This window comes from Oreochromis aureus, linkage group 19 (assembly GCF_013358895.1).
Source record: "Oreochromis aureus strain Israel breed Guangdong linkage group 19, ZZ_aureus, whole genome shotgun sequence".
NCBI lineage: Eukaryota > Metazoa > Chordata > Actinopteri > Cichliformes > Cichlidae > Oreochromis > Oreochromis aureus.
Window position 1 is genome coordinate 24,965,575 of NC_052960.1, and position 20,179 is coordinate 24,985,753.

At 39.3% G+C, this 20,179-nt stretch overlaps 1 protein-coding gene across 11 annotated transcripts in view; it reads left to right on the forward strand.

The window, feature by feature from the left end:
• Positions 1 to 1,864: 1,864 nt before the first annotated feature.
• The window catches only part of mark3a (MAP/microtubule affinity-regulating kinase 3a), a 48,108-nt gene continuing 29,793 nt past the window's right edge, over positions 1,865 to 20,179 (forward strand). For 7 of the 11 annotated variants that reach the window (XM_039603339.1, XM_031753558.2, XM_031753559.2 and 4 more), the window contains exons 1-4: positions 1,865 to 2,516; positions 7,396 to 7,581; positions 8,590 to 8,643; positions 19,204 to 19,252. In XM_039603339.1, the coding sequence (XP_039459273.1) occupies positions 2,466 to 2,516; positions 7,396 to 7,581; positions 8,590 to 8,643; positions 19,204 to 19,252 (340 nt within the window). In that variant the 5' untranslated portion in view covers positions 1,865 to 2,465. Of the gene's footprint in view, positions 2,517 to 4,128; positions 4,273 to 7,395; positions 7,582 to 8,589; positions 8,644 to 19,203; positions 19,253 to 20,179 lie in introns of those variants that run through there. The other 4 variants (XR_005609396.1, XM_031753557.2, XM_039603337.1 and 1 more) reach the window with 3 other exon arrangements.

Here is a 20,179-nt window from a genome sequence, read left to right on the forward strand (position 1 = left end):
TTTGCAATGTGAGGAACCAAAATGGCAGTTTCACATCAAACGGAGTCTATTTTTGAGATAAAAGGCCAGAATGTAACTAATGTGGTTTTTAATCCATTTATACTGAACTTTGTTTTATACGACTCTCCCTCATCTGAGCATGAAATAGAAATTTGAATAAGGTGACATTGGTGATGGTGTTACATTTGTGACTAGTTTACTTAATAAAACACTGGTAAGAACAACTGTTGCTAGGCTGAAAAACCTGCAGACGGATGCTTTGTAAAAAAAACTCCTTTTTTTACACTTGGCAGCTTTACCGTTTATTCACTTTTACTGATTTAGAGCTGCAGGTCACGGACAAACTTATATTGCACTTTTCCGGCAGTGGAAACTGAACTTATTAGCTCAAACTTAAACTGTGGTGTAAAAATTCAGCCTAGAAATCCAAAAGTTATTTCTACGACCTATAAATGTTGTATAATGCATTAAAAATAGCCTGTTATCCTGTATGAAACCTATACGACTTTGTAAAAAAAAGATACTAGCGACCTTTAAAGCTCTAATTTATTCGAATTGAATTCGAAGAATAAAAGGATGGTGTTGTTATTCTTTTCTGTCTCGCTAATATTTGACAAAGGCGCACAACTGTTTTCCTTTGAAGCTTACTAAATTCCCATTTCCTCCCGACTGATGACAGGCCTCTCTGTACTTGTGGTCCTGTGGGACTGAGGTCAGTCGGTTTCCTCACTTCCTCCACCCGTTCAACTGGACACAGTCGTGCTGCCTTCAGGTGCTTTCCGAAATAAGATATCCACATTCCATCACAAACAAAAATCTGAATTCGACATTAAACCCTAAACGGGGAACTTGGCGTCGTCTTAGTGTATGAAATCAAACATGAAAATAAGCAAGGCTTAGAAACATAACTTCTTATTGTCTAAGGCATTTAACCCTAAATCCCTCCGCAGTTTAGTTTTGAAACATCCAGTCCGACCTACAAAAATGTAACTAAGCAGTAACACCTACCATGTGTAATGTGTCTATTTGTAGAACGTAAACTGATTCTAATGTTTTTAAACTACCACACACACACAAACACGTTAGAAACATTTATAAATGTAGCTGTTATATATAACAGCTACATTTATAAATTAAAACAATAACTATAAAATATTTATAAATTAAAACAATAACAGTGTGGGATAAAGTTATAACTTTATCCCACACTGTTATTGTTTCAATTTAATTCAGATAATGTGGGGTTTTAAAAACAACAACAACAACAACTAGTATTTGTAACGCAATTTCTGATTGCTACAGTTGAGTTGTAGTACTGGAAAATCCACTTGAACAGAAAACCAATGTATGATACATGTAGCTTTTTTTCTGTTATTTCTTCTACGGCATATAAAAATTCTTTGATTTCAAAATACAGAATTTCGTCAAAAAGTCACCCCATATTAGTGCTCAGTTCCTCACAAAAGTAATTTTTTAAGTTTTTTTAAATCAAGTATTTTGTTTAGCAATACTCTGAAATATTCTCTGGATATTGTTTAATGTGTTTTATAAGCATAATTAATACATTTTGATGTTGGTCAAATCATAATAACTTTGCAGAGAGACTGAAAATAATCAACAAAATATTTATTAATAAAAATTATTTAATTGCAGGTTAAATCCTGTGACAATCTCTTACTTTTTATTAAGGTTGTTAAGTAGTGAATATTGCACACAAAAGCTTCAATCTTATTCCTAAGAGAAAAAATATTTTCTTTATCTTTCTTGAATCACCAATCGAACAAAGAAATGCCATTATTAGGTCGGTTGACCGACATTTTAGAATAATTTCTAATGTCGGAGCACGGTTGGTGTCCGTGAAGGCAGCATAATCCAGCCCAGCCGCTGAGTAGCCATTTTGGTCCCACCTAAAACAGACAGACCCGCTTCACTTTGGGCCGCCGGAGATGGAAGAAACCGAGCCGACGGCGAGTATTTCAGCTACCCGAATCTTTTGAATCATTCCAAGAATTATCCAGAGGTGACACTCGACGCCATGGCACGGTTCTAGACAGAGTGGTTTTGTGGAAGAAAAGCCTGTGGCGATTTTTGGAAGTGGCGACCGACAGCGCCTTAACGTTATTATAGTTAGCTCCAGTGACTCAAACCTAAACGGACAGACGGACACTGATTTCGTTTCCCTGCCAAGTTTAGCACAGCCCATGCACGGTTTGTACACGCCGTGTAAATGCTGTAAGCGGGATTATTATGCTCTTTGGTGAGGGTTTTTTTCTGTCCCTAGCTGTTCAGGTGCTCGACTCTAACACGTCCGGTCTCGTTTGAAAATTGTCACGATCCATGCTGAGACTGTTTCCCCGGAGGGAGCCGAAAAGCAAAGCAATAATTTCCTTCTTCGGCTGTCGGGCTGAAGACTGTGTGTATTTTGGACTTAAAACGGCGACTGGCTGAGGAAGAAGGAATAAAAGATGTCAACAAAAACTCCTTTACCTACTGTCAACGAGAAGGTGACGGAAAGTGTAAGTAGAAGGGTCTGTTTTATTGGGTTGTTTTCTTTAAGTACATGTAAAAATATCACGGAATTGCCAAAAAACGTAGATCCTCAATAGCTTTTTGCTGCCTTGTTAGACCGGATGATAGATGGTTGTTTCACACTTGGTTGGTAAATCGTAAACAAGCATATCTTCTACGTCAAACACGCCTCTGTTAATGAGTGTTAGTAATGGGCTTTATTTGCGCCTTGATGTGTATTTTTTGTTGGTGTGTGAGAAGTATCAATATGACTATAGGTAATTAGACTGTACTAAGAATATTCAGGCCCAACGGTGAACAAAACTACAGTACTTTGCTTGCTGGTTCTGGCAGGCAACAGTAGTTTGTCTTCAGCCTGTCTATTGGCTCCCCCAGCTGTCACTCAGAGGTTTCACCCGTTCAGCTTCCAAATAAGGGCCTCGTGAGTCCGCCCCGCGTGACTAACAGAACCTCCGGTGTGAAGGTAGTTACAATGTAGGCATTTGAGCTTCCGGTCAGGATTTTCAAAATTAGAATGGAACTAAACTGGAGAACTTAAGCGGACTTAATCATAAAAGCTGCAAAATGAGCATGATGCATATGCGCAATTGATAAATTTGACTCTCCGCTATTTTTGTTAATTTCAAATTTATTGATATAGCACATTTAATTGAACAGAAATCATCAAATGGTTGTTTAAGAAAAAAAAAGTATACCTATAGTTCTCTCCTTTTTCAAGTGGAAGTGACTATATTGAAATTTTTTAGGCACTCTTTAATACCTCAATCCTTGTTCCACTGAAAATCAAATCTTTACTACAAAATTATATGTCCTGAATATTTTAGCTGCAAAATTTTTATTTCTATTTATTTATTTTATTTTTTTATGGAAGACTGTGTGTATCTTGGAGACTTTTGCCACTTATCTCCCCTGCGCTTTTTCTCTGTCACACATTTACCCCCATATTCAATGAGTACAAATATGCAAGAACTACAACCAGATTCTTATGACTCATCTGAGTTGCAGCAGAGAGCCGGATGGTGATAAGGCTTATACTGCATGAAAGAAACATGTGGGTGATAAGACGCCAGAGAATTCTGTTGATCTATTATTGACCAGCAGGCACTGAAATACTAAATCAGTAGAGGCAACTGTCAATACAAGGGCTCATTTCACGTCACAGGGATTAAAAAGATATTAATCAGCATTTTAAAAGATTTTTTTGTTGTAAAGTGCTGATAATTTGTTTCTTTTGGGGGGTCTAAGACCTTAATTTTTGAATATTTGTATATTTGGACAGAGAAATCAACACCTCATATCATTTGTGCTATGTGGTACTGTGATTGGCATTTTTCTAATATCTTCATAGGCGCTGAAGTTGATTGGCAAAAGATTAATCAGTACCATATTAAGTGTTCGGGGCAGCTCTGGAAGCGTTAAAGGTTTATACGAAGTTCGATACCGGCGGTTTTTAGCGTTTTAGTCCATGTTGGCAACAATGAGAACGGAGCCGTCAGGAAGCCTTTATTATGAAAGCTTATCGTCTGGTTTCCGGTTTGGGTGTGTCAGCCTGTCGCAAGCTTGACTGGGATCAGTGGCTTCCCCCTCCTGCTGTCTCCCTCTCTGTGTCTCTGCGGTTATCGGGGCTCTGAGTTGGGAAAAATCTGGTGTTGTGGGAATCTCTATGGGCATCGTCAGCGGGGCGCAGTGCTTTCCTGTTGAAACATGACTGGCTCCCAGGCAGCCAAAAGACACCGCAGCTTTGTGAGTAACCAATAAAAAGGGACTTTTTTGTTGTTGTTATTCTTGTTTTAATTCTTACAAGTTGTTAGCTGGAAAAATAATACGATGGTAACACAGGTGGATGTTTTCTGTGTGGTTCAAAGATAATGAAAACTACATCTGAGTGTTTTCACTGCATTTTTTTCCCAGTCTGTCTCTGGTATTCAACAGTGACCTTATCCTAGTTGATGGTATTTTTATCTCCTCTGCTATCGCTGTAGAAGTCCTAAAATATTCCTGTAGTGACTTAAAAGTATGTCTGTGCTGTTAAAGTGACCTTATAGACTAGAATAGAATAGCACTTTATTGTCATTGTACATGTACAACCAAATTATGGATTTCTTATTGAGATTTGCAGTGTTGTAACTGCTCTGATACTTTTTAATGCTCTGCAGTGTTAATTAAGTTTTAACTGACCTTGCCTTGCCTTGATATGAGGTGCAATCTGTGCCCAGTTTCTTAAATGCTGAATTTTGCAACAACTACAGGTCTGTTTAATTTCCCACTTTAACAGTGTCTCTTTCTTTTGTCTGCTTAGTGAATGGGGTCAGCCAGGTTAGGGACTGTAGGGGATGGGTAGAACCGGGTGGGGCAGAGTGCATCGCTACCCTTAATGAGGCTTTGGTTAGGCAGTCGATACTGAGGCCACACTTAGTATCTGCCAGATTTTTGTTCCAGTTTTTGGGCACAGCACCCAAGAATTGATCCATCTATCAGCTGTGCTGTCAGAGTACAACACCTCAAAATCACAAGGCTGTGCAGTTTCTCTTTGATTACATGATAACGATGCGGGGGAGAGTGTGTTAGGTTTTCTGTTTGTTTGCTGCGTTCCAGAAGTATCCCGAGCAGAAATGTGGTTATCCAAAGTTTTACTGTGGCAAAATCTTAAAAGTTTGGTGCAGTGTAGTCCAGTTAGCCAACATGCTACTAATATTATTATTAAAACAAAGTCTGATCTATCTGACAATCTCAACAAAAACAAAGGAAGCCACCGCTTTATAAAAGCAGAATTTGGATTTGGCTGGATTATTTTAGATTTCACAAGTGTACCTTATAAAGTGGCCTGTGATTAATTATTCCTGCAAGACTGAGGAGATCATTTTGTTTAAAAAGTAGGATTTCTTTGAAATTACTGTCGTAACATTTTCTGTTTGTGATACATGCAGTGGCTCTGCTTTAAAATGAGCAATGTGAATAAAAGAATTCTTTTTCTTTTTCATTAAGACTATGAATTGTCTGTGGAACACTTTATGTAGACTTCCTAATGCTTATAGGGCACACATCATGATGCTGCTGCATGTGTAATCTGGTGTAGCCTCTAACCAAGGAGAACGTCCCATCTCTGTGCAATTAATGTCGTTATTGTAACACTGTGAACCCCTCTCCACTTTGTACTCGACAGCTCAGCGTGCTCATACAGAATCAGGAAATGTGTGTAGAGGCACGTTTCTCCATCACATCACTTCTGTTTTTAAAGTAGCAGTTCACAGGTTTTAGATGGCACCTTGTTAACCCAAAAACACTTATTAGAATTAAAATGTATAAAGGAAGAAGTCGACTGGAATTAAATGACTAGTTGATCGATTGCGCTCGGAGCATATGCAGAGCTTTGCGATTGTTGTATGTAATCGCCAGCAGACTGAGCAGTAGAAACCACCACTGTTGCCTTCCCCCACCCACATGTGCTGTGTTTTCCATGACATCTCTCTTTTGCTAGCCTCAAAGTCCTGACATGAAACTTTAACCAGGTAAAAACAGTGACAAGAAAAAAGGAACACTTATCAGGGTATCAAGGGTTAGCTTCAGCTAGTTAGCAGAAAAAGCCAAATATTGATGTGCATATTGTTTAAACTGTAAAAAAAGAAGTTGCAAGGAGACTATGTTGGTTTGCAGATTCCTCCCTATAGTTTCTACCACAGGTGCTGTGGTAGCAGTGTGTGAGGAAGACCCCTATCTTTATGAAACTGTTGTATGCCCATCAAAGGATATGCTACTTTTTTCAGTTTTGGTTGATTGATAGGGACATTCTGTAAGCATGTGACAAAGTCAGAGCACTGCACTGGAACAATATTTCTAATAGTAAATTAATGGGTAGTTTAGGAGCTTCTTCTACCCCTTGCCCCCCCCCAAAATAACAAATAAATCCGTGTCCAAGGACTTGATTAAGTGGCCCTGAAATTCTTAGCCACATAAACAAGAAGCCAAGTGACTGTGATGTTCATCTCTTAATGCCAAATTATAACTGACAGCCTTGTCATGCTCACAATTTACAAACTTCACATGAATTTAATTATGATTTCGCTATAATCTGTCCATATTTACATTATTTAAAAAGTCTAACTGATAATGATGTTCAGATTTCATAGTTGGGGAGAAAATGCAATAATTAAGTTGGTTTAAAGAAACATCTAAAAGGAAAGCAAATAGTGGTGTTTGCTAGGCACCAGTGGAAAAATGTGGGGGAAGGCCGGTTTGCTGCAACCAGAAAATGAAAATGGGCTGTTCGAATAAACATAGCATGCAAGCACTCGAACATGGCGATGCATAAACCTGTTCAGTGCAGTTATGTGGACTGAAACCTGCAAGGAGAGACAGGTAGTGGTGCTGGCATTATCCACATTTGACTTTGTGCACGGTCCATAATATTCAGTGACAGTTGAAATGTGATTTCTTTTTTTGAAAAATGCGATTAATGGATACTAATGTCTCTGCAATATAAACGTATTTAGTGGGACAATATTTGACTAACATTATTTAGCTGGATCTTGTTGAGCTAATAGTTAATTATCCTAAATACATTTTCCTGTTTAAAGTGACGAGGTAAGTATTCATGGGAATATCTGTACTTTTGGACTCATATGTTTGGTTGATGAAATTCTGAAAGTGCTGGGATAGCACAGAGTTTATCAGCCATCTGTGGCCACTGGAAGAAAAGCTTACTTTCTTTGTGTGCATCAGAACTATAAATATCAGTAGTGTTTTTTCCTGCTGAGCCGAGGTGCCACAGCAGGTCAATGTGAGTCACCATTGATTACAAGTAGATGTTGCAACACATAAGAGCCATTCAAGAGCCAGTGCTCGTCTAACATTGTGCCTTTTCCACAGCACACCTCTCATACCAATGGCCGTCAGGAGATCAGCACACGCCCGGGCCGGACGGGCGTGCGTCCGGCCCGCAGCTCCGAGGAGCCGCAGCAGCCCCACGTAGGCAACTACCGGCTGCTCAAAACCATCGGCAAGGGCAACTTTGCCAAGGTCAAACTGGCCCGACACATGCTCACAGGCAGAGAGGTAAGATGTACAGTGATGCTGACTTTTTTTTTTTTCTCTCGCTTAAAGAAAGGATCCAAAATAATACAAAGCTTTGCAGATAAAAACATTTCTGTGAAGGCGTTTTATCACTGTTTGCATCTCCCTCACGCTGTGAAAGAGCTAATTTCTGCAGTTAAGGAGCTGGATGTCTTGTGTGTGTGTGTGTGTGTGTGTGTGTGTGTGTGTGTGTGTGTGTGTGTGTGTGTGTGTGTGTGTGTGTGTGTGTGTGTGTGTGTGTGTGTGTGTGTGTGTGTGTGTGTGTGTGTGTGTGTGTGTGTGTGTGTGTGTGTGTGTGTGTGTGTGTGTGTGTGTGTGTGTGTGTGTGTGGCAGTGTCTCACAAACTGTCAAGCACTAACATTGAATGTCTGGTCAGATTTGTAATTTTGCTTTTGTTTTTCGGTTAGATTGATTCTGATTTATAATACTGCTTTTAGCTTTAGTTTTTACAATTTACAGCCTTTAAATACATTTTTCATAAATGTGTGTGGTATTGAAACAGTGGTATTTGGAACATAAAAGCAGTGCTGCCAGCTTCGCACACCAACCCGTTCATCGCTGTAAATCTTGTAGGCAGTAATGGTTGTTTTCAGTGCAGTGTGTAGCAGCTGAACATTTGATTTGTTCATAATTGATGAGGAGAAAGGGCAAGCTTCTTCTTAATGCAGCCTGTGACATTTAAGGAAAGGAAGCCTCTCTGCTGCCTTTTGTCCTCTCTGTTCTGTAGATAATAATTTGGCAGGTGCATTTAGACATATTTTTAACTCAAAGAGGATGTTGAAACTATTTTATAACCCTCCCTGTTTAGTTTTCAAGTCTTAAAACGGCAGTTTGGAAAAACATCAGCAATCACGTTCCTTTTCTCAGCTCTTTTCTTTCTTGTTTTTGGTTTTTGTTTTCGGTGCCATGTTCCACTTCCTCTGTGCCACACTTCTCCTCTGCTATTATTTGCCATTTAGCTAACTTCCTATTTTTTTCCCTCTCTACAGGTGGCAATTAAAATAATAGACAAGACACAGCTGAACCCAAACAGCCTTCAGAAGGTAATTTACCCCTCCTTCCCTTTTTCTCTCTCTCTCTGTCTCGCCTGTTATAATGTGGCAGAACTCATTTACTAATTCATGAAGCACAACAGATTGCGTATTAATTGTGTAAATGGGAAGCAGGGCATTCTGAGACTGAGCTATGTTCTCCATAGAGCTTCCTGGGGTGAATTAGGAGCTTCTTTTTATGTTTAGCCTTTTGCTGCAGTAAAGATCACTTTGCTCCAAGTTGCCTGATACATGTTTCAGACTGAGGCCTTTAAAAAGGGATTGTATGGTTTGTTGAGGCTTGTTTTCTTTTCTTCAAGCAAATTCAAAAAGCATTCTTAGTGAAGCTGTTTTAACAGGCTTATAAGATATAGTTGTGGATTCGTCCCATTTGAAGGTTTTTAAATGGTGGTTTTCCTGATCTGTTGGAAACAAACGGGTTTTTTTTTTCTCCCCCTACCTTTTCCCAGTTCACGTTGCACGGTTGTCATGCAACTTGGGAGCCACGGTTTTGTTTTCCTTGTTAAATCAACCAAATCAGGAAGTGGGCTTTCTTTTAAAATGCAAATTTCACAGGCTGAGGGTGAATGCCTAGTTTTTTGCAGCTTAGTGAATGGCAGTCTAACTTTACAGTTTGAAGTCAGCGAGTTGAGAGTGAGCTGCCCGTTGCAGTGTTTCTCCTTTTCCTTTTTTGTGTCTAATCGTTAGCAGTAGAAATGTGTGTGCGTGGTCGTTTTGATCTGTGCCGCCGTGCGTTTTGGTTCTGTCTCTGGGCCTGGAAGTGGTTTCGGGGAAGTCGGAACGATATCGACTCTGCTGCTGCAGCTCCTGAGGCCCTTTTTTCCCCCCTCATCGTTAGACAGATAAGAGGGGACGAAGCCGAGCAATGCGGCTGCAGCTGGTGGTGACGCTGATGATGTCGGGTGTTGATGTTGAGCTGGACCCTGCTGCTCGGCTCCTCTCTCCCTCATCCCTCTCAGCAGTCGGCCAGTGGTTTTCCATCAGTTTTTCCAAAGCTCCATTGATTGCGGCCTTTGTATCTCAGAGGCCCGGGCCCTTTGGCATTGGCTGTGACACTACGTTGACAGAAAAACACTGAGTCATGACAGCGCTGTTCACAGAAACACAAAGCATGAGGCTTTTGTTGGCAATCCTTGTTGTTTTTAGGTTACTGCTTTGTCACACTCAAGAATAAAAACTCTTTTAGGTGCTTGTCAAGTTATTTTTCCTACTGTTCCACAAGAGATTTAGATTTATTTATTTTTTTACTGTTTATTTTAGGCAATTGGAACAAGCTGAGAAAAGAAGCCACATTTAAAGGCTTTTTAAAGTCTTTTCATGACTGACACATTAAATGTTCTCATTCCTGTCACCTGATGCCATTTATAGGCTAACTTTCTCGTTTTTTTCCCCCTTCTTTTTTTGTTGTTGATTTTGAGATTTAGAGTTAAAGGAAATCCTGACTTGGCCTAGATAATTGGAGCAGTAATTGCGTGAGCAATGAATCCAACAAGATTCATAATAAGGAGGACCACTCCTGTTAAAGGAGTGATTTTTGGCCTAACCCTAACTCTTTTGGCAAACTTGACGCTCAGCCATTTATACAATAACAGCTGATGAGATTAGCATAAAGAATGAGGATGGGGGAGAGGCTGGTTCCTGCCATGCTAACAGGACCTTTCTTTTTTTAAATGCATTAGACAATTAGAATATATTCAATTGAGCCATAGAAGTCCTTGTAGATGCAAGGATAGCCCTTTTCTCCTTTTGGTCCTTAAGCTAAGTCACTGTATTGTGACCACACTTGTAAACCAGTTCACAACTGCATGAGATGAGGGCTTTGAAAAAGTAATTTAAAAAAATAAATAAATAAAAATCAATCCTTCAAAAACTGTAAAATCTAGTGGATCATTAGACTTAACACCACCTACAGAAACAGAAGGCTGTTCCTTTGGGAGCAAACAAGCAGGGAGCTGGGTGAGCACTAGGAAACGCAGTACGTGTTTATGTCACTGGACAATGTGTGTGCCGTCAAGGTGTTATTGTTTTTTTGTTTTGTTTTTTTTAATAAATATATCTGGATTTTATAAGGGCCCATTTAGAGCCTCTGTTGTATAGTAGTACTACATAACTACTTTGTTTACTTTATTTATGCTTTGTTGGAGGCTGAAGTAGCTGTTTTTAAGTACTAAAAATCATCCTAGGCTGATGCCCAGCTCTTCCTGTCAGACATGCCCGGGCTTGTCCGGTCATGTATAGTAGGGAGTGTAATTACATGGCATTGCTATAGTAATGATATTCACTATAACACTTTTGTATCACACAAAAAAATCATACCGATGTTATATGGCGCAACCCTGGGAAAGGCACATGACCCTGACTTGTTTGGATTATTGCTTACACTGTACTCGCATGTGCACATAAGGACATCACAAAGAGTAGAATATGGTGTCAACTTTGTAGCTGGTTTGTTGCATTTTGCTCCAGAAATTTGCATTTAAAATGCACCTCTGTTGAAGGTATCTGTAAAAGTTCCAGTCTATGGAAAATTTTAACACAGTGATATTTCTTTGAAAATCCAGAGGATGATTTAAATGGAGCATCATCATTAATCTCAGAACTGACTCGGTCCATCTGACAGGAACCTGAAGACTATCCATCTAAAAGTACTGTTACATCCTCATCACCTGTGCTGTAGTCACAGCCGAAGTTGGCTTATTGCTTTGTAAATTTATGCCTTGACTTTTTATTTTGCAGCTCCTTCTTTTCAGTAGATGAGTCATAAGTGAGTTGGGTTTTTTTTTTCAAGAACTGCTAACACCCGATAACTTAATTAAATAAAGACTGAAAAAAAAAATTCCTGAATGTGAGAGCATGTTGTCAATGACATTACAAAATGCCACAAAGATGAATCCACTGCAAAATAGATGTATTTTAGTTGTGAAATGGGTGTTATTTAATGTAATTTGTTATGGTTTTTGTGGACTTGCTTATTAGAGTAAAGTTATGGGTTTTTTTTTTTTTTTTTAAGCGTTTACTTCTGCAGTAGTAACCAATGGGCACAGAGACACAAGTTTTCGTTGGCTTTGTTGATCATGAGAAAAATATATAAAAATGCCAGCTGAATCTCTGAGTATTTTAACAGCTGATTGTCATCACACAGCTCCAGGATTGTGAATGTGATGACGTTTTTCGGTTCAGATGGGTTTTGAATGTCTGGATCTCTTTTATTTTTCTTTGCACAAGTCTTACCTTTGAGCTGGTGCTGGTGAAACAGCCAACCTGCATCAGAGCCAGCACCGCTGTGTCCTGACCTCTTATGTAACTGAAAGACTTGGCGAGAGGCTGATAGCGGTGGGGGTGGAGGGGGTGTATCGTCTCTGAAGCCTAAATGTTTATTTTCAGCCTCTGTTCTTAATAGTTTGGCGGAGATGAGTCGACATTCACATCTGTCACCGGCTCCTGGCAAACTGCTTCCAGCTTCCCGCTCTGTTCTTGTCTTTCTGTCCTGATTCAACCTGCTGTGGTGGTCTTGTTATCCTTGTCAGGGGTCAGGGTTGGGAGTATGATGCTTGGAAGTCTTGATTAAATGTAAACAGTGTTGGTAAGAAGCTTAGTCTGTGACAACGTCCAGTGTCAGGTTTGTTTTTGCCTTGAGTGGTTGGAGGATTGTTATTAAAAGCTTTTAACATGACGTTTTTTCCATGAAATTTTTCCTGAGCTGTCAGTAAGACTTAGTTACTGCCACTGAAGAAAAATCAGTTGGATGTTATAGAATTTGAGCCAAATGAATGAATCAAACTGGTTCCCATAAAACATTGACAACAAAACCATATAATTTCAAAAAAGTAAGAAATTTCGTTTTTTTTAAGAGAAAGAAGTGCCTTCAAAAAGTTACGGGGGAAAAAAGTTTTTTCCCAGTACTGTTTTATTTGTAGGTTTTCAATCCTCAAGAAACCTATCTTAGTCACTTAAGTGTTTACATTGTTTTAGATGTTGGGAGCTGTTAAAATGGAAACAAAGTAAAACGTAAAGTTTTTCAAAAGTAGCTCCAAAATACTCCCACGTTAAAACATAGTTTTAAGGGCGAAGCTAGACTTATCAACCATTTTTTGTAGATCCAAACTTCATCTACAGATGCAGCTCATTTTAATAATAACCTAACACTATACACTCATGTCCAAATATGGTCACACGTGGCTCCAGGAACCAACATGGTGACGACCAAAATGCTGACTTTAAATCTTTAAAATGGCACTTAGCCACCGTGACATAAGCTACTGGTTTGTTACATCCTTCTTTTATATTGAGACTAAGGAGAGAGGATTGGAGAAGCCAGCGTTCAAGTTTGTTTTTACCACTGGTGACTTCTCTGAATCTCATAAACATGGTGTGATAGTAGCCATTAATTTGAACCATAGTGTTATTCCTTCAGGTTGATTTGTTTGCCTGGATGAGAACAATAACGGTGGAGCTTTGGAGGGACAAAATAAGCCCACTGAGGAGGTGAACTTAACAAAACACAGTAAAGGAAAACTGCCGTTGGGATATATTTTCTCTTAGCTGAAGTAAACAGCCGGGGTCGATTACTGCAAAAAGTGCACAGACATCCATCGTTCTTAGCTGAAGTTGCAGGGGCTGTAATCTGATTCGATATGACTCAGCTCAAAGCGTCTAACCTGGTGGGATGAGAGTTTATAAAGAAAACATCCAGTAAATGATCTAATGTAGCACCCGTGAGATTTTGTTTACAGACCTCAGATCTGTTTTAATTGAGGCCGTTTCAATCTTAACAGAAAAATGCAGCAACTAAAAATGTAGTCTGACAAAAACTAGTTTTAGGTGTGACTTCACCCTCAAACTGTGTGTCATGTGGCCTAAAGGTTCCTTGTATCGATCATAAGATGGATTGCGTAATCAGGACAGCTGTGCATTATTGCAGCGGTATGACTGGATCACCAGCAGGTTTGAGTCCTCGACCTAATTATGTATTATGTGGTGAATCAGCCCCGTCTCTCCAGAGTTTTTCCACTAATTCTGTTTACTGCGTAACATACCTGACAAAGTATTCCCATGTACTTGTTGGCGTGTTGTGTTTAGAACCCACCCAAGTTTCAGAAGGCTTGTATATGCTATATAGGACAGCACAGTTTGTACCGAAGTCTTCACAAAGTTACACAGATAGAAAAGATAAATTGAGATGCTTCTCTGTCACTGATGAGGTTGTTCAAAGCTGCAGCTTCTCAGCTTCTCTTCAGTAAGAAGGAAAGAGACTTCCTCTCTGAGCTGCAGTGAAGAGGTTTCCACTGTCACACAGAAAACCAGCTTAGATTTATTCCCCTGTACTTTCAGAGAGCTCAGGAGAGTATTTTGAGTATAATGACGGGCAGAGCAGGGTGTAATGACAGTGAGGAGACCTCAAGCTCACTCCAGTGCTCCTCTTCCTCTCCTCATCTTTGTCAGAGGCCAGACAACTCCTGGATCAGTTTTTTTTTTTTTTTTTTTTTTTTTTTTTTTTGTGGTTTTTTTTTGGGGGGGGGGCTTCCAAAGAGGTCGACTCCTGAAGGCCTCGCTAACTGCAGTTCATAATTGTCCCTTCAGTTGTCTCTGAGCAAGGAATGACATAAAATTTATTATCCGAGTTATCAACTGCCCACGGCTGGAATTCTCTACATGATCTGAACATTTAAAATTACTGTTAATCTCGCTCCTTTTTTTTTTTTTTTTTTTTTAAGTATAGGGGATGCACAGTTGATAATAGAATACATTCTTTCTGAAATCTGACAAAAAAGAGAGTGAATAATTAGTGAACCTAGTATGTAGTCACCTGTGAGAAACCTTTATTAATATTTCAGATCTTATTATCCAAGATATGAAAGGAAAACCAAGAAAATCTTGTAGGGGAAGTTCTAACAAAACCCTGCTCGGAGCGTTTACATTTTCTGTGAACTAAGAGGATTAATAATCAGAATAGTCAATTATTCAACAGCTGGATAAATATTAGACTTGTGACACAGAAATGATCCTCTTTGAAAAGAAAAATCCTGCCAGAAACCGTAATGACTGAACGATGTATTTTTACAGTCACAATTTCTGCTGCTATGGGTAACTATGCTATGGTTGTCATCAATACAGTACACCATGTTTTGCCACCTTACAGTTTTCAAACTGGACTTCCTGGTTCATATTTCATGTTTCATTGCCTCTCTGAATTTTTGAACTGACTGTTGGCTCTGTGGATGTTACACAAGGAAAAAAGGTGGAAAAAAGAGTGCTAGATGCAAAGGGAATTGTTGTATACATACTGATTATGAACACAACACCTGCTATTTCTAACCATCTGTTTGCATGTCAGGCAGACAGCCGCAGTCCAGGGTTCAGGACAGAAAGTGTTATCAGGGTGTCCCGGTGGATCTGTTAGTTTGAATCAGTCTGTGACCCTTTGTCTGTCGCTGAGATCGCCTGATCGTTTTAAAATAATAAATAAATAAATAAATTTTTATTTATTTAGCACCTTTCAAGACAGAATCACAAAGTGCTGCACATAAAATTACAAGTCATAAAAGATTTAAAAAGACTAAATAAAACAGGCAAAAAATTAACCAAAAGCAGTTTTAAAAGGTGAGTTTTGAGTTGTTTTTTAAAAACGGCTACTGAGTCCACAGTTCTTAATGCTTGGGCGAGAGAGTTTCACAGTCTAGGGGCCACAGTGGCAAAAGCTCTATCACCCTTAGTCCTCCTCTTAGTATTTTTTATAGCAAGTAAGCCCAGATCAGATGACCTCAAAGACCTGCTAGGGACATAAGGCTGTAGCAGATCAAAGATGTAGGCAGGTGCCAGTCCGTGCACAGCTCTGTAGGTCAAGACCAGGATCTTAAAATCGACTCTAAATTTAACAGGAAGCCAGTGTAACTGCGATAACAACGGTGTCACATGTGAGTACTTGGAGGATTTTGTCAAAAGCCTAGCTGCAGCGTTTTGCACAACCTGCAGACGATCCAGAGAACCTTTGCTAAGACACATAAACAGCGAATTACAATAATCCAAGCGTGACGAGATAAATGCATGTATAGCAATCTCCAGTTCAGATCGAGATAAAATCGGGCTTAGCCTAGCCACATTTCTTAAATGATAAAAACAAGACCGAACCAGAGATTTCACATGCCCATCCAATGTGAAACTGGAGTCAAAGGTGACACCTAAATTCCTGACAGAGGATTTAACATGGAGTGAGAGAGGACCAAGGGCTTTCACTATCTGCGATAGAAATCTATCAGGGGCGCATACGAGGACTTCGGTTTTCCCCTCGTTGAGTTGGAGGAAATTTGCAGCCATCCAACGTTTGATCAAATCTAAGCAATCATTCAGACGCTGAAGCTTAGATAAATCCTCGGGCATAAAAGAAATGTACAACTGAATATCATCAGCATAACAATGATAAGAAATGTCCTCAAAAGAGCCCATTATATGCTGGAGGGGAAGAAGATAAATTAAAAACAATAAAGGCCCCAAAACCGACCCTTGAGGGACACCATAAGTAAGGGAGGTAGAGGATGACCTAAAATCGGAGACTGCCACAGAAAAGGATCGGTGATGGAGATAAGAGGAGAACCACTCTAATGCAGTTCCAGATACACCAACCCATTTTTTCAGCCTTTCAATGAGGATGTGATGGTCAACTGTGTCGAAAGCTGATGTGAGGTCCAACATGAGTAGAACAGAGCATTTTCCTGCATCATTATCCATCAAGATATCACTTGAGACCCTAAGAAGAGCTGTCTCCGTGGAATGAAATTGACGAAACTTATCGTAAATGCCATGTTAATCTAGAGCTGCCATAAGTTGCTTAGCCACAACCTTTTCTAGAAGCTTAGCGATTAACGGTAATTTAGAGATGGGTCTGTAGCTGCTCCAAAGAGAGGGGTCTAGTTGAGGTTTTTTAAAAGTGGGAGAATAGCAGCGTTTTAAAATAAACCGAACTATACCAGATGCCAGTGAAGAGTTGATTAAGGTGAGCACACATGGGCCAATAGACTGGAAGACATTTTTGAATAATGATGCAGGTATAATGTCAAGTGAACAGGAAGATGCTTTTACTGAATTCACTAATTTCACTAGCTCAGGTAGTGAAACCGGAGAGAAAGTATCCAAGACAATGGGCCGGGATGGGGTAGAGATCGAGATAACAGGAGCTGAGTATGTAAAACTCATTCTCACGTTATGAATTTTTGCAAGCAGAAAAGAGAAAAAATTTTCACAGTCCTTGTTAGAAAAATAGGGGCCATGAGCAGAGCAGGAGTAACAATGTCACTAATAGTGTTGAATAGCACCTTAGGATTGCCTTTGCTCTTTGTAACCAAGTGTGAGAAATGGGCAGCCCTCGCATCTCTGATCGCATTATTAAAAGAAGCTAAAAGGTCCTTAAGATAGAGGAGGTGAACATTTAGATGAGTTTTCCTCCACTTGCGCTCCGCTTTACGACAATCACGTTTAAGACAACGAATACTGTCATTTAGCCAAGGAGGAGATTTAGAGGCAGAAACACTCCTCGTCTTAAACGGACAGATTTCATCTAAAATAGAAAGGCAATAATTATTAAAAAAACTGGTTGGGAAATCAACACCATTTTGAGGAGATAGCTGTAAGTTAAAAGCATCCACAAATTTCTCCGCTGTGGAGGAGTTTAAGATGCGAGAGCTAACCATCCGTCTGACAGGGGATAAAGGCTCATTAAAAGACAAGTTTTACTGCAGTAGTTTTCCCCCTCTGCTGAGCAAACAGACAAAACTTTACAGACAAATGAGTCAAAGCCACGAAGAAGAAGCAATTGATCGTTTCAGTAAGATACTGCTGAAACATTTTTTCAGTCAAATTTTGCTGAAGTTTGATTTATTGATCAGCAGATAAGATTAACAGTGTAAATATCACCCTTCTTATGGACAAACACTGGTGTTACAGCTTTAAACATTTAACTTGTCACAGTTTGTGATATTTCACAGACTTGGCAGGAGAAACAACAGCAGAACAGTTCAGTAGTCAAAGGATAAATATGGGAAATGTGCAATTTCAGACAAATTTATTAACTCAGACATTTTAGCTGCATTTTCAGCAAAAGTGATGCTGCAAAAGATCCTTTATAGTGCTGCTGAAACATTTCTTCATTTATGGAAAAGATGACAGTTTTATGTGATGAATGTTTTATAGGTTTCCACTTTTTGGCCAAAAAAATCTAAACGCAGTGGATAAATCTTTCCCGAAACACGTACTACTTCATTTGATTGAAGACTATTTGTGTTTTCGGGCTGCACAGTCCCAGATCTGTTTGTCAGCAAGCTCACCAGCACATTGGGACTACTCCGGCCTCATGAAAGATTGATACCTTGTTTTATATTTTTATGGAAGAGAAGAAAGTGAGGTGTAGTTTACAGCAGTTCAATAATAAATCGCACGTGGTGCTCTTTATGCCTCCTAAAGCGAAACACTAAAAAGGATTTTTGGCCACTAAAGATCTCCTTGTCTGGTCACTCTGAAGCATAATGAGGAAGCGTGTCAGCTAAGTGTCTTCCTTTTCTGAGGGATGGAGATCTGACACCACATGTTGAACTTAGTTTAGATTACCTTTGCCTGTCAGTGGCTCTCAAACCACCACTATGTCGCAGAATTTCCTGTAATCCTGTTACTGTGTCAGCAGCAGTGACACAATGCTCACATTTTTTTGACAAATATGCGGAGGATGTTTAGTAGAGACCAGAGTTTGGTTTTATGAGCCTGAAATGCCATGTTAGGACTCATCTTAAAAGCAGTGTTAAAAATAGTTTTAAGAAGTCTTGATATATTAAGAATGGTCACACATTTTGACAATGTGTTCTTAAAAATGTATTAATGGATAGTTTTGGGGGGCTTTGGGAGCTTTTCACCCCTCGCTATATGAACAAAACTAGTTAGCCACATCTAACTAGCATTGCACACAACATAACGTTGAGTAGAGACAGGTAGAAGACAAGATGACTTACTTGTGTTGTTGAGAACTCATTAGCCTACTGTAAGTGTAGCAAAAGCTCCCAAACAAGTGCTATGCTCCCTGAAATAAGACAGGCAGTCTGTGACTGCAGTTGGACAGGTTGGGTGGAAGGTTTTGATTGGTTCATGTAAAACCTCCTGCCTCCCCAAAGCAATCAGCCGAGGAAAAACATTGCAAATGTTTTTCAAAGTTTATTCAGAATGTGTCTCTCCTCCTCCTGTGTAATGACATGGCATGTCTGAAGCCTGCTATCTAAAAATATTTCTTAAAAAAAGCATTTGCATTGAAACACTTTGACATCAAGCCTCTGTTTTCTTTGCTTTGCAGTTGTTTTGTCATGAAGAAAAGGGACAGGTTAACTCATACAGTCCACTGGGATAGTCTGACTTCATGCTGACTTCCTCATGAAAGTGCTCAGTGCTCAAAGACATACAGCAGCTTTTATTGTTGTGGTTTTTATCTTCTGAGGTTGAATAATGTGGTTTGTTGCTCAGTGGACTATTTGCTGTCTGTATGCTGAAGTCTAAACTCTGAATTTTTCTCATTTTCAGCTCTTCAGAGAAGTTAGAATAATGAAGATCTTGAATCATCCCAATATAGGTAAGTGCTTCTTGTTTAGAAATAAGAATTTTAAGTATATGAGCTTTATAATGACGAGGATGACTGAAATGCAGGTTCAACCTTTTGACCTTTCTGTTGGTGGAAATGAAACAACAAGTTCCTGCTATGCATTTTGTCATTGCTTTAATTTCCTTTGTGGGATCAATAAAGTATCTAACTTAAACTTGTTAAACTTTTTACTTGTACATGAACTGAAACATCAAAGAAGTCAGGAGATTTTTGAGCAGATGAATTTGTAACATCCATGTAACAAGACATCTAAGAAACCTTTTTGGTAATAAGGTCGAAGCCTGCATTCTTGGCATTTTATAAAATGCTTGTGAAAGAGAAACTATAAAACAGGAAGCTGTCCCGGATGACAAACAGACTTTACTACCTTCATCTGTTGTTAACTGCCGGTAATTGAGGCTGAAACTGGAGGACCGTTCGTCCTGCTTTGTTTTGGAATCGGAGTATGATCGGTAAACAAGAGAGCGCACGCTGCTTTGAGCCATAACGAAGGCTGGAAACACTGAGTCGTCTGCGAGAGCCAAAAATGCCAACAAACGCCAAACCACAGCAACAACAAGGAACCTACATTACAAACAAACCTTAGCTGTGGAGCGTCTGAATATGGAATGTGTAGCCACAGGAAAGCTTTTGTGCTGAAATGAATAATTAATATTATATTTTATCTTCATGAATTATTCCAAAAAATGTAAGAAAAATATTTTATCCTCGGGTATTATAAAGCTTACCAAAAGTCCTAGTGATGATGACTTTATTTACATGTACGTTTTAGAGGAAATACAGATGTTGCCAGTGTAGCAGATGATTTTTAATTGGGGGGAAAATGTCTTAAGTTTTTGGATTTAATTTTTTTTTTTTTTTTTTTTTTTTTTCCCCTTTCTCTCCTTTTTTCGTATT